Here is a 14,529-nt window from a genome sequence, read left to right on the forward strand (position 1 = left end):
TGGGCTGCAGTTTGACTCCACTGGTCTGGTGTAGAACAGGACCTCTGGAGGCTGTTTGCAACTGTGGTCACAAAATTCAACGTTCTGGGAGAATTGGAAGCAGCTCCATTTTTGGGGGGCCTCTTACACAGCTCAAGGTCTGGGCTCCAGTGCCTGATGGTGAGTATGCCCATAAGGCCCACTCATAAGTCCACTTATATGTTCCACCCACCCATGAGCTCGCTCACAGGGAGTGGAGTGTGTAGGGGATGTGTTATGTGTTATCTAATATGTGTGCTTATGGTATGTAGTGTATAGGGATACCAGTTTGTGCAGGTGATGCAGTGTGTGTGTGTAGTGGAAGCAGTGGGGGAGAGTAAGGGGAGGGGGGAGAGTAAGGGGAGGGAGGGGGGGGGAGTAAGAAGAGGGGAGGGAGGGGGGGGAGTAAGAAGAGGGGAGGGAGGGGGGGAGAGTAAGAAGAGGGGAGGGAGGGGGGGAGAGTAAGAAGAGGGGAGGGAGGGGGGGAGAGTAAGAAGAGGGGAGGGAGGGGGGGAGAGTAAGAAGAGGGGAGGGGGGAGTAAGAAGGGAGGGGGGATAATAAGAGGGGGGAGTAAAAAGAAGGGGGTAAGAATAACAAGGGGGTAAGAAGAACAAGGGGGTAAGAAGAACAAGGGGGGGAGTAAGAAGAACACAGGGGGGGTGAGAAGAACACAGGGAGGGTGGAGGGGGGGTGAGAAGAACACAGGGAGGGTGGAGGGGGGATGAGAAGAGACCGCTAGGGGAGGGTGGGGGAGAGGAGAGACCACTAAGGGGCAGGGGAGAGCTCGAAGGGACAGCTCTATAGGACAGGGGGCAAGACAGGGAGCTCTTTAACACTACGCGCACACACACACACACACACACACACAATGCATCCCTATACATACACAGAAACACACAATGCATCCCTATACATACACAGAAACACACAATGCATCCCTATACATACACAGAAACAGAACATGCTTCCCTTACACACAGAGAAACACACAATGCATCCATTACACACACACACAATGCAACCCTTACACACAAAGACAATGCATCATTTGCACACATACACAGAAACATACACTGCAAACCCTTACACACACATGCAAACACACACTGTTTTTCTTACATACACACAGAAACACAATGCATCTCTTACACTCAATGCACACACATACAGACACACACCTTGCATCCCTTATGCATACAAACACAGATTCACACAATGCATCCCTCACACACAACCAGAAACACATAATACATCCCTTATACACAAATACACACTGCTTCCACTACACACACACACTGCATCACCTGCACAAACTGGTATCCCTATACACTACATACCATAAGCACACATATTAGATAACACATAACACATCCCCTACACACTCCACTCCCTGTGAGCGAGCTCATGGGTGGGTGGAACATATAAGTGGACTTATGAGTGGGCCTTATGGGCATACTCACCATCAGGCACTGGAGCCCAGACCTTGAGCTGTGTAAGAGGCCCCCCAAAAATGGAGCTGCTTCCAATTCTCCCAGAACGTTGAATTTTGTGACCACAGTTGCAAACAGCCTCCAGAGGTCCTGTTCTACACCAGACCAGTGGAGTCAAACTGCAGCCCATCATCATCCTCATCTAATTGTAAGTAGGCAATCTAGTATATTATTAGTGACACTAATCTATAATTTACCTCACATTAAAGGGACACTATAGCTTAATGAAGTGGTTCTGGTGTCTATAGCTGGTCCCTGCAGGCTTTTTAATGTAAACACACACTGTGTGCAGCACTGGCGTTAGTTCATATGGCAGATCATATGGGTGGGGAATTGTGATGTCACATGGGGGGGGTGGCGCAATGGGCCACTTGACTGGTTTTGCCCCCCAGGCCTAAGGCTGCCAGCCCTCCCCTGCCCCTGTTATTGCCTGACCAACATTGTAACCCCCTGGAATGGTTGAAACATTGTAACCCCCTGGAATTGTTACCCTTGTTATATTGAAACATACAAATGGGAAAACGAATGACACTGCTGACCCCCCATAATTAATATACCCCCCATAATTAATATACACCCCCCATAATTAATACAACCCTCCCCATAATTAATACACCCCCCCATAATTAATATACACCCCCATAATTAATCCACCCCATAATTAATCCACCCCCTTTAATTAATCCACCCCCATAATTAATCCACCCCCCATAATTAACATACACCACCCCATAATTAATACACCCCCATAATTAATATACACCCCCCCATAATTAATCTACCCCCCATAATTAATCCACCCCCCATAATTAATACACTCCCCCATAATTAATATACACCCCCCCATAATTAATACACTCCCCCATAATTAATATACACCACCCCATTATTAATACACCCCCATAATTAATATACACCCCCATAATTAATACACTCCCCCATAATTAATACACTCCCCCATAATTAATCCACCCCCCCATAATTAATATACACCACCCCATTATTAATACACCCCCTTTAATTAATTAAATAACATTACATAAATTACAAAAACACATAAATTACTACTCACGTTTTGATGATGCCTTCCCTCCGAGACCGACCACTGGATCTTTGCGCTGAAGATCCGTGAAGGCGGATTGACGGCGGCGCTGCGTACGGCGTCATCACGCCGCGTCCCAAAGACTCCTCCCCCTTCTCAAAGGTGCGGCTGAGCGCAGCGTGATGATTGGGGCCAGGGGGGCGACACATGACACGTGAAGTCATGGCACCCCCCTGGACAGTGGCACCCAGGGCGGGCCGCCCCCCCCTGCCCCCCCCGTCCTCCTTAGTACGCCACTGACGAGAAAGGAGTGCTGCAGCTGCCTGAGGCTCTCTATAGAGCGCTCAGGCGGCTGCAGCCTTATAGGAAGCACTGGCTCTGCTTGGGGCCCCAGGCCAGCTCAGGGCCCCAAGCAGTTGCTTGGTTTGCCTGTCGGGTAGCAACGGGCCTGACGAGAGACCACCCAGCCCAGACGTGTGCCGCCAATTACCCTCTTGACTCTGTGCCAGACCGCAAACCGCAAGCATTCTAAGCGGTTCACTGGGTGGCGTCCATTCGTATGTACGAACACGTGGCCGCGGCCATCTTGTTTTGTCGAACCCGTTCAGCGGTGTTTGGTCGTCGAGTGTCTGGAACTATTTTCAGACACTCAAACTCCCGAACACCGCTGAGACTTCCAGGACCACTTAGCTTCGCCCAGATTTACACGAACGAGGCGGGGTTCAGTAAAAGTACTGCATGGATGGGGTGGCACACGACCTGCAAAGGCACGAACAATAAAAAGCATGACTGTTCTGTATTTTAGTTGTACAAAATACAATACGTTGCCTCGTCTCGTTATTGAAGGGAACCTGCATCCAGCTAAATCACTAGCTCTTGTTAGAGCTCTGTCTCCCTCTGATCCAGCTGATGGGATATCGGAAATACTCTGCAGCACAGCCTCTCACCAGGGAAAAGGACGTCTCCAACGGCATACATCCCTCCAACAACCTGGCTGGCCGTTACAGGGATGTATTATGGAGTAATCGGCAGTCGGTATACGGGATAAATTATGGAGTAATCTAGCAGGTGGTATGCGGGATGTATTATGGAGGAAGCGGGAAGTCGGTATACAGGATGAATTATGGAGGAATCGGGCAGTCGGTATATGGGATTGATTAAGGAGTAATCAGGCGGTCGGTATACAGAATAGGTTATGGAGTAATCGGGCAGGCAATATACAGGATGGATTATGGCGTAATCGGACGGTCGGTATATGTGATAGATTATGCAGTAATTCGCCAGTTGGCATATGGGATGGATTTTGGAGTAATCAGCAGTCGATATACGGGATGGATTAAGGAGTAATTTGGCTGTTGGCATACGGAATTGATTAAGGAGTAATCAGGCGGTCGGTATACAGGATGGATTATGGAGTAATTCGACATTTGGCATGCGGGATTGAATAAGGAGTAATTGGGCAGTTGGTATACAGGATGGATTATGGTGTCATTGGATGGTTGGTATACGGGAAGGATTAAGGAGTAATCAGGCGGTCGGTATACGGGATGGATTATGGAGTAATTCGGCATTTGGCATGCGGGATTGAATAAGTAGTAATTGGGCAGTTGGTATACAGGATGGATTATGGTGTCATTGGATGGTTGGTATACGGGAAGGATTAAGGAGTAATCAGGCGGTCGGTATATGGATGGATTTATTATGGAGTTATAAGTGTTAGTGCTGTGATTTATGTGCTGTGATTTATGGATTGCAGATAAAGGTAATGGACCCAGCAACGATACAGATATTACTGACTCTGATATAAAGACCTTATCTGATTTCAAAAAAATATCACTGTATTAAGTATTGGTGATGATTTGCAATTTGTACAAAGTGTCTCCATTTCATGCAGTTGGAATCAAATAAATGAAAATGTCTAATAATGATTCACACGCATTTTGTAGTTTTATGGTAAGGAGCCCATAATTATTATCAAATCTATCTTATTCGCAAGGAGATCTGTAAAACCGTTCTTTATCCATTCTTCAGTTTCACTCATGTAAATGTTCTTAACAATCAATCAGAATTCATCTTTTAAATTGCTACAATTTTAATGGTCACTAAACAGTACAATTATATTTCTTAATAAGCCACGCTAAAAATATGAACTGAAATAATTATATAAAAAGTGCCAGTTTCAATGTATAAATATTGGTTTAAGCACAAAACGGCCTTTTAAAGAATTGATCTGCACTTGTGGGCTAAACTAGTCCGTATGGAAAAAATACTAAAGTATGTTAAATGGACACTATAGTCACGTGAACAACTTTAGCTTAATGAAGCAGTTTTGGTGTATAGAACATGCCCCTGCAGCCTCCCTGCTCAATCCTCTGCCATTTAGGAGTTAAATCCCTTTGTTTATGAACCCTAGTCACACCTCCCTGCATGTGACTTGCACAGCCTTCCATAAACACTTCCTGTAAAGAGAGCCCTATTTAGGCTTTCTTAATTGCAAGTTCTGTTTAATTAAGATTTCTTATCCCCTGCTATGTTATTAGCTTGCTAGACCCTGCAAGAGCCTCCTGTATGTGATTAAAGTTCAATTTAGAGATTGAGTTACAATTATTTAAGGTACATTACATCTGTTTGAAAGTGAAACCAGTTTTTTTTTCCATGCAGGCTCTATCAATCACAAAGTGATTTAACTCCTAAATGACAGTGAATTGAGCAGTGAAATTACAGGGGAATGATCTATACACTAAAACTGCTTTATTTAGCTAAAGTAATTTAGGTGACTATAGTTTTCCTTTAACTTTTTCCGGTTATTGGTCTAAAATGTGAAATTCTGTTATCAATAACGTCACTCTAGGTTTGTTTTTAGTTTCAAGAACGGAGAGACCAGGGATGTGAATTACAGGGACAGTAAGAGACCGGGGATGTGAGTCACAGGGACAGTAAGAGACCGGGGATGCGAGTCACAGGGACAGTAAGAGACCGGGGATGGGAGTCACAGGGACAGTAAGAGACCGGGGATGTGAGTCACAGGGACACTAAGAGACCGGGGATGTGAATTACAGGGACAGTAAGAGACCGGGGATGTGAGTCACAGGGACAGTAAGAGAACGGGGATGTGAGTCACAGGGACAGTAAGAGACCGGGGATGTGAGTCACAGGGACAGTAAGAGACCGGGGATGTGATTAATGGAAGCAGAGAGACTGAGGCTTGGAATTAGGGGAAAAGAGAGACAGAGGATGAGGAATGTAACTTTTCCATCAAATATATTATGTGCTACAAAGATAACACAACTAAATCCACAATGTAAAGTGTACAACATAACACAACATCTAAAGTGCCTCCTATTATCTGTTACCGGTCTGATTTTATTGGACACAAATAGTAAATAGTGTCCTTAACTGGACGTATTGGTTATCTAGAGACATAAACCTCCAAACCATCCATTAATCTCGAACTACTCCCGGCTAGATTGTCTTCTATCATAGTACGCAGAATGTAAAGCCATGAATCAACTAGATTACATTGTCAGGATATGTTAATAACTAGGCTAAAGTGTGAGGGATTCAGGGATTCTAACTCTCCAGATTGGTGAATTATCAATATTTGTTGAATAGCACGTGGTATGATCCTTCTTACTGGTAATTCCACTTTCTGTTGGACATTAAACTCGCAGTATGCTGCTTGCTCAACTTGAAAATGGCTCAGCGTGAAAAAAAGGAAAATATTTGTTATTTCACTTTAACAGACACGTAAGACTAAAATCGGTACCGCTCCGTTGATGTGTAGATGAGGTAAGGGGAGGATTTGGGAGGATTTATTATTTCTAAGTAGCTGGTCTGAATCTTGTAATCTTTGTTTCCTTACAGCTGCTGTAAGATGGCATCACTGGGCCTAATCTTCATGATCATTGTCTTTTTGGTCCCGGCTTTCCTGGTCCTCCGGAGTCTCGGTTGCCCGGTGGAATGTCGATGTTATAGTATGACTGTAGAATGTGGATCCAAGGGATTGAAGGACATCCCATCGAGTATCCATCCTTCTACTCAGGTGCGTCTGAAAACCATCCATTCTCCTCACTAGTTATCGTCCTGTAACCATAGTAACGAGAAAAGCTCCTGCCGCTATTTTCCATTATTAACACTACTTTATGTACGTTTCCTCTCTGTAGAGGACATTAAGTTTCCATGTTGGTGAGATTATGAGGAATGTATCAATAGGTGAGATCCTCCCTCTGTTGTCACAGCCTGTTATAACCACTGGAAGGATAATGCAGAGGTGAACACAGTATATCCGTGGCCACAGATAGTCCGTGGGAGAATGGCAGTGTCCAAAGATAGCTACCATGACCACTACAGTGAGCTATAGTCCAATAATGAGCTATGAGAACATAATAAGCTGTAATAATACACAGAACTTCAATTATAAACAGACCTAAAAAAAAATTGAGCTGTAATAATTGAATAAGCTGTAGTGATACAATGAGCTGTAATGACACACAGAGCTGCAGTGATACAATGAGCTGTAATGACACACTGAGCTGCAGTGATACAATGAGCTATAATGACACACTGAGCTGCAGTGATACAATGAGCTGTAATGACACACGGAGCTGCAGTGATACAATGAGCTGTAATGACACACGGAGCTGCAGTGATACAATGAGCTGTAATGACACACGGAGCTGCAGTGATACAATGAGCTGTAATGACACACGGAGCTGCAGTGATACAATGAGCTGTAGTGGTACACTGAGCTGCAGTGATACAATGAGCTGTAATGACACACAGAGCTGCAGTGATACAATGAGCTGTAATGACACACGGAGCTGCAGTGATACAATGAGATGTAATGACACACGGAGCTGCAGTGATACAATGAGCTGTAATGACACACGGAGCTGCAGTGATACAATGAGCTGTAGTGGTACACTGAGCTGCAGTGATACAATGAGCTGTAATGACACACAGAGCTGCAGTGATACAATGAGCTGTAATGACACACGGAGCTGCAGTGATACAATGAGCTGTAATGACACACGGAGCTGCAGTGATACAATGAACTGTAATGACACACAGAGCTGCAGTGATACAATGAGCTGTAATGACACACAGAGCTGCAGTGATACAATGAGCTGTAGTGGTACACTGAGCTGCAGTGATACAATGAGCTGTAATGACACACGGAGCTGCAGTGATACAATGAGCTGTAATGACACACGGAGCTGCAGTGATACAATGAGATGTAATGACACACAGAGCTGCAGTGATACAATGAGCTGTAATGACACACGGAGCTGCAGTGATACAATGAGCTGTAATGACACACGGAGCTGCAGTGATACAATGAGATGTAATGACACACGGAGCTGCAGTGATACAATGAGCTGTAATGACACACTGAGCTGCAGTGATACAATGAGCTGCAGTGATACAATGAGCTGTAATGACACACTGAGCTGCAGTGATACAATGAGCTGCAGTGATACAATGAGCTGCAGTGATACAATGAGCTGTAATGACACACTGAGCTGCAGTGATACAATGAGCTGTAATGACACACTGAGCTGCAGTGATACAATGAGCTGTAATGACACACTGAGCTGCAGTGATACAATGAGATGTAATGACACACTGAGCTGCAGTGATACAATGAGCTGTAATGACACAATGAGCTGCATTGATACAATGAGCTGCAGTGATACAATGAGCTGCAGTGATACAATGAGATGTATAGAAGTTTGAATTTGACTCGATCAGCTTGCTCATGCTAGATGTGGTAGAATTATCTGCTCCTCTCTTTGCAGACAGTGTTTCTCCAGGATAATGTAATCTCTCAGATCCAGCAACAGGACCTGTCTCCTCTGTCAGGACTCCAGTACCTCTACATACAGAACAACACAATCTCAGGCCTAGAGCCCGGAGCCTTCTCTACCCAGCAGCACCTGGTGGAACTGGCTCTCAATGGCAACCGGATACATCTAATTAACAGCAGCATCTTCAAAGGCCTTGAGCACCTCCGAGTGCTTTACCTAGCAGGAAACCAGATCACCAGACTCCTAGCCTACACCTTCTCAAATCTGCAGGTGACAGAAACAGGGCCTGAGTGCTGGGTGGTACTGGGGGCATTAGCCGGGGGCTGAGTGTTACTGGGGGCATTAGTCGGGGGCTGAGTGTTACTGGGGGCATTGATCGGGGGCTGAGTGTTACTGGGGGTATTAGCCGGGGGCTGAGTGTTACTGGGGGCATTGATCGGGGGCTGAGTGTTACTGGGGGCATTAGCCGGGGGCTGAGTGTTACTGGGGGCATTAGCCGGGGGCTGAGTGTTACTGGGGGCATTGATCGGGGGCTGAGTGTTACTGGGGGCATTAGCCGGGGGCTGAGTGTTACTGGGGGCATTAGCCGGGGGCTGAGTGTTACTGGGGGCATTGATCGGGGGCTGAGTGTTACTGGGGGCATTGATCGGGGGCTGAGTGTTACTGGGGGCATTGATCGGGGGCTGAGTGTTACTGGGGGCATTGATCGGGGGCTGAGTGTTACTGGGGGCATTGATCGGGGGCTGAGTGTTACTGGGGGCCATTAGCCGGGGGCTGAGTGTTACTGGGGGCATTGATCGGGTGCTGGGTGTTACTGGGGGCATTGATCGGGGGCTGAGTGTTACTGGGGGCATTAGCCGGGGGCTGAGTGTTACTGGGGGCATTGATCGGGGGCTGAGTGTTACTGGGGGCATTGATCGGGGGCTGAGTGTTACTGGGGGCATTGATCGGGGGCTGAGTGTTACTGGGGGCATTGATCGGGGGCTGAGTGTTACTGGGGGCATTGATCGGGGGCTGAGTGTTACTGGGGGCATTGATCAGGGGCTGAGTGTTACTGGGGGCATTGATCGGGGGCTGAGTGTTACTGGGGGCATTGATCGGGGGCTGAGTGTTACTGGGGGCATTGATCGGGGGCTGAGTGTTACTGGGGGCATTGATCGGGGGCTGAGTGTTACTGGGGGCATTGATCGGGTTCTGGGTGTTACTGGGGGCATTGATCGGGGGCTGAGTTTTACTGGGGGCATTGATAGGGGGCTGAGTGTTACTGGGGGCATTGATCGGGGGCTGAGTGTTACTGGGGGCATTGATCGGGGGCTGAGTGTTACTGGGGGCATTGATCGGGGGCTGAGTGTTACTGGGGGCATTGATCGGGGGCTGAGTGTTACAGGGGGCATTGATCGGGGGCTGAGTGTTAAAGGGGGCATTGATCGGGTGCTGAGTGTTACTGGGGGCATTGATCGGGGGCTGAGTGTTAAAGGGGGCATTGATCGGGGGCTGAGTGTTACTGGGGGCATTGATCGGGGGCTGAGTGTTACAGGGGGCATTGATCGGGGGCTGAGTGTTACAGGGGGCATTGATCGGGGGCTGAGTGTTACAGGGGGCATTGATCGGGTGCTGGGTGTTACTGGGGGCATTAGCCGGGGGCTGAGTGTTACTGGGGGCATTGATCGGGGGCTGAGTGTTACTGGGGGCATTGATCGGGGGCTGAGTGTTACTGGGGGCATTGATCGGGGGCTGAGTGTTACTGGGGGCATTGATCGGGGGCTGAGTGTTACTGGGGGCATTGATCGGGGGCTGAGTGTTACAGGGGGCATTGATCGGGGGCTGAGTGTTACTGGGGGCATTGATCGGGGGCTGAGTGTTACTGGGGGCATTGATCGGGGGCTGAGTGTTACTGGGGGCATTGATCGGGGGCTGAGTGTTACTGGGGGCATTGATCGGGGGCTGAGTGTTACTGGGGGCATTGATCGGGGGCTGAGTGTTACTGGGGGCATTGATCGGGGGCTGAGTGTTACTGGGGGCATTGATCGTGTGCTGAGTGTTACTGGGGGCATTGATCGTGTGCTGAGTGTTACTGGGGGCATTGATCGTGTGCTGAGTGTTAAAGGGGGCATTGATCGTGTGCTGAGTGTTACTGGGGGCATTGATCGTGTGCTGAGTGTTACTGGGGGCATTGATCGTGTGCTGAGTGTTACTGGGGGCATTGATCGGGGGCTGAGTGTTACAGGGGGCATTGATCGGGGGCTGAGTGTTACAGGGGGCATTGATCGGGTGCTGAGTGTTACTGGGGGCATTGATCGGGTGCTGAGTGTTACTGGGGGCATTGATCGGGGACTGAGTGTTACTGGGGGCATTGATCGGGGGCTGAGTGTTACTGGGGGCATTGATCGGGGGCTGAGTGTTACTGGGGGCATTGATCGGGTGATGAGTGTCACAGGGGGCATTGATCGAGGGCTGAGTGTTACAGGGGGCATTAATCGGATGCTGAGTGTTACTGGGGGCATTAGCCGGGGGCTGAGTGTTACTGGGGGCATTGATCGGGGGCTGAGTGTTACTGGGGGCATTGATCGGGGGCTGGGTGTTACTGGGGGCATTGATCGGGTGCTGTGTGTTACAGGGGACATTGATCGGGGGCTGGGCGTTACTGGGGGCATTCATCGGGTGCTGTGTGTTATAGGGGACATTGATCGGGTACTGGGTGTTGCTGTGGGCATTGATCGGGTGCTGGGTGTTACAGGGGGCATTAGCAGAATTCCTGCTGATATAGGGGGCATTAGCTGGGTGTTACAGGGGTCATTAGCAGAGAGCCTGGTGATACAGGGGATATAACAGGGGGTGTTTCTTTTTAATAAGCAGATAATTTATTACAGAGACTGCAGGAACTGCATTTACAAGAGAACAGCATTGAAGTTCTAGAGGAACAGACATTTTCCGGGCTGTCCTCGCTGGCCCTGCTGGATCTAAGCCGGAATAATCTAAGAACCGTTAGCCGTTCCATCCTGCGGCCTTTGATCAGCCTACAGGTCCTCCGGCTAAAAGGTGAGTGGGGTGCGGGATGTGTCATAGACCAGTATCTGTTGTTGTTAAAAATGTCTAAATTATGATGAAAGTAGAAATGTCTGGATTTTTTACTTTTTGCCAGATGTTTTTTTTTTGTGTTTAAAATAAGCTTAAATTTATAAAAAGCCCGTGTGTAGCAATGTGATGCTAGTGAACAGAAAGTGACAGTGTAACAAGCAGACCACCCACGCTGTATGCATGCAGGCAACGGGTCATTATATAATAAATAGAAGGGGTGACTTTTTCTTTAATGGGGCCACAATATATTTTCTCTATGCATGCCATTCATTGTACAACTATTATTCACATATGAGAGCCTGTGACTTTAGACAGACTGTAAAAAAACATTTGACAGATAGCAGACCAATCAGCATACAGACGCAAGACATTACAATCTCTATAGTCCTGAATCACTAGAGTCTAGTGTAGTGGAAGCAACCTTTTGCATTATGGGAGATGTAGTCCACGACATCTGGAGTGTGAAAGCTCGCCTACTCCTAGTCTAGTGGCTGCAATATTACTGTACAATTCCAACTGTGTCACAATTTACTTCTGTTCAATTATCTGTCAATGCTCCCCAAACACAGACCTTCGTTTTCATAATGATTACTTTTCCCTGGCTGAGGATATAATAATACATATACAGATACAGCAATAACTGCACACTCCGAACCTCCCCAATACGTTCTCCCTCTCTTGCAAGCAGTCTACACGTGTCACTTTAAGGTGGTTAACGCTGGTTATATGAGTCCATCATATCTTGAACAATGCGTCATTCTCACATAATTACTGAAATAATATCATGAAATACGTCCTGGATCTCTGTACCCATCACATGTATACAAACCTTGATATGACATCTCTCTGAATTGCTCCCGAGCTCATTTCCTTTATTTTCTGTTTTTTTAGAAAACCCCTGGAGATGTGACTGTGCACTCCATTGGCTTAGGTCCTGGATGAGAGAAGAAGGACAAAGACTTCTCACTTCCTTGGACAAAAAACTAATTTGTTCCGAGCCGTTAAGGTTGTCTCACCAAAACCTTTTGGACATCTCTGGAAACAGTCTTGTATGTATCCCTCCTGTAGTCCTCGTCGATCCCATGGAGATGACTGCTCGTCTGGGAGATGAGCTACGAGTCTCCTGCCGAGCGACAGGATATCCCCAACCACTGGTTACTTGGAGGAAGGTAGCGCATGCTCGTTTAACTTCTACCAAGGTTAATATTAAGTCCACCAGCAGCAGAACCTTTGAGCTCAGTGAGAGGAGTGTGGGGGAGCAGTTTGACTCCGATACTGGCAGTGGTATGCTCTTGTTGAACAACATCACCGTGTCCCATGCTGGCAAATATGAGTGTGTAGCCTCCAATCCTGGTGGAACTGCCAAAGTATTATTTCACCTGACGGTAAACCTGTCGAACCAGCAGTCACGCTCATACACATCTGTAGATATCAGCCAAGAGCCATTATATGACATGGAAAGTATGGAATTCAATGCGTTGAGCATGGCAACTCAGACCACCATTGCCATTGGCATATCCTTGTTGGCGCTCACGGCTCTTCTACTTCTTTTTATGATCTACAGAAAGCACCACAAGAGAAAAAAAGCCAAGAAGGAAGAAAATATCTTGTATGTAAATGACTACTCTGATGGGCCAACCACATTCGCTCAATTGGAGGAATATAGGGACGAGGGTGGGCATGAAATGTTTGTGATAGATAGGAACAAGGCCATTTTCCCGACCTACAAGGACACGGAAGGGCTGAGTAGTTTTTCTGGACTCTCGGAACTAGAGGAGCAGCTTCAGGACCAAGGAACGCAGACACTGGAGGACGAGCCAGGGAGACAGGTCAACGATATATTCATAAATCAGGGCTTTCTGTTTCAGCAGCAGATTGCCTACGAAATACATTGTTAATAGATAAGAAGGCTTTCTGGTGGGACGATGTGATTAGGCTAATATGATACATGGACAATGGTGGTTATTTAAATGCTGCTTATTTTATAGACTCATATTGGTGGTTAGTTAAAATGTCTGCTTCGTGTGGCCAAAACATGGCATTCATTAGTGTCCCTATAATCACAAATTTGGGTTATTTCTTTTAGTTTCAAGGAATAGTATTGGCTCCTTTATGGTAATTGGCTCCAGAGATGCACTACTGATAAATGGTGGCTTTGTTTGGCAGTAAAATTGTTATTCAGACACATTTAGCAGCATTTCAAACCCTGACAGCGAAATACACAAGAAATGATAAGTCCTGCATCTTATGTCAAGCAAATCCTCCTCTGGCTCCTTAAGCTGTCACACAGAAACATTCACATATTGCTTTCTGACACATGTAGGCAACAGCGAGGCAGCAAGGCGGATGGCGGTGAGAGCACACAGCGTTTCCAAAGTGCTGTCATTTAACGTCTTCGGTGGAAATAGAAAGGGAAGGTTTTTAATCTGTTCTTTTCCTGTTGTCTTGGCTTTTGTTGCTTTCAGTCTGGGCCTTCGCAGGGGAAGATTGACGTGGAACGCTGCACTTGTCTAGTGACAGAACGATGGAATGCATTGGTTTTTTAGCTTGCTTTTAGAATATAGTGAGCACACAAGTACCTAGAACAGGGGGAGGCAATCTTCCACACTCCAGATTCCGAAGACTACATCTCCCATAATGCTCGGAAAGCATCAGGGGAGATCCACAACATCTGGAGTGCCGAAGGTTGCCTACCTCTGGCATAGGACAACAGGTCACTTTCTAGGGACTGTGGGACTACACCTCCCATGAGGCTTTGCCAATCACGTGTAGCTCTGCCGTTTCTCTGGAGCTAACTTTTCTGTTGATGTCCTAAATTTAATATTTTTGGATAAACTTTTAAAATATATATATTTTTTAAATATTAAAATATAAAGAATCATATAAAAAAAAAATCAACAATTATTTGTTATTAAATTAAAATAATGATCAAATTTGATCTCAAAATTTTAAAACATTTTAAAATCTTATCCACAAATATTACTTAGAGGCCAATGTGTTGCCTGGCAGAGGAATGCCAAGCCATCGTGAGAGTCCACAGTAGCTGGCGCGCCATCCAATGGTCAGCATGGGCCTACGGCTGAGCATTCTGGG

The 14,529-nt window shown here is 46.7% G+C and overlaps 1 protein-coding gene across 1 annotated transcript in view; it reads left to right on the forward strand.

The window, feature by feature from the left end:
* LRRC24 (leucine rich repeat containing 24) overlaps positions 1 to 14,243 on the forward strand; it is a 148,710-nt gene extending 134,467 nt beyond the window's left edge. The window contains exons 2-5 of the mRNA XM_063450223.1: positions 6,416 to 6,593; positions 8,350 to 8,628; positions 11,229 to 11,397; positions 12,328 to 14,243. Of these exons, the coding sequence (XP_063306293.1) occupies positions 6,426 to 6,593; positions 8,350 to 8,628; positions 11,229 to 11,397; positions 12,328 to 13,334 (1,623 nt within the window). The 5' untranslated portion in view covers positions 6,416 to 6,425 and the 3' untranslated portion in view covers positions 13,335 to 14,243. The remainder of the gene's footprint in view (positions 1 to 6,415; positions 6,594 to 8,349; positions 8,629 to 11,228; positions 11,398 to 12,327) is intronic.
* Positions 14,244 to 14,529: the final 286 nt, after the last annotated feature.

Source organism: Pelobates fuscus, chromosome 4 (genome assembly GCF_036172605.1).
Source record: "Pelobates fuscus isolate aPelFus1 chromosome 4, aPelFus1.pri, whole genome shotgun sequence".
Lineage (NCBI taxonomy): Eukaryota > Metazoa > Chordata > Amphibia > Anura > Pelobatidae > Pelobates > Pelobates fuscus.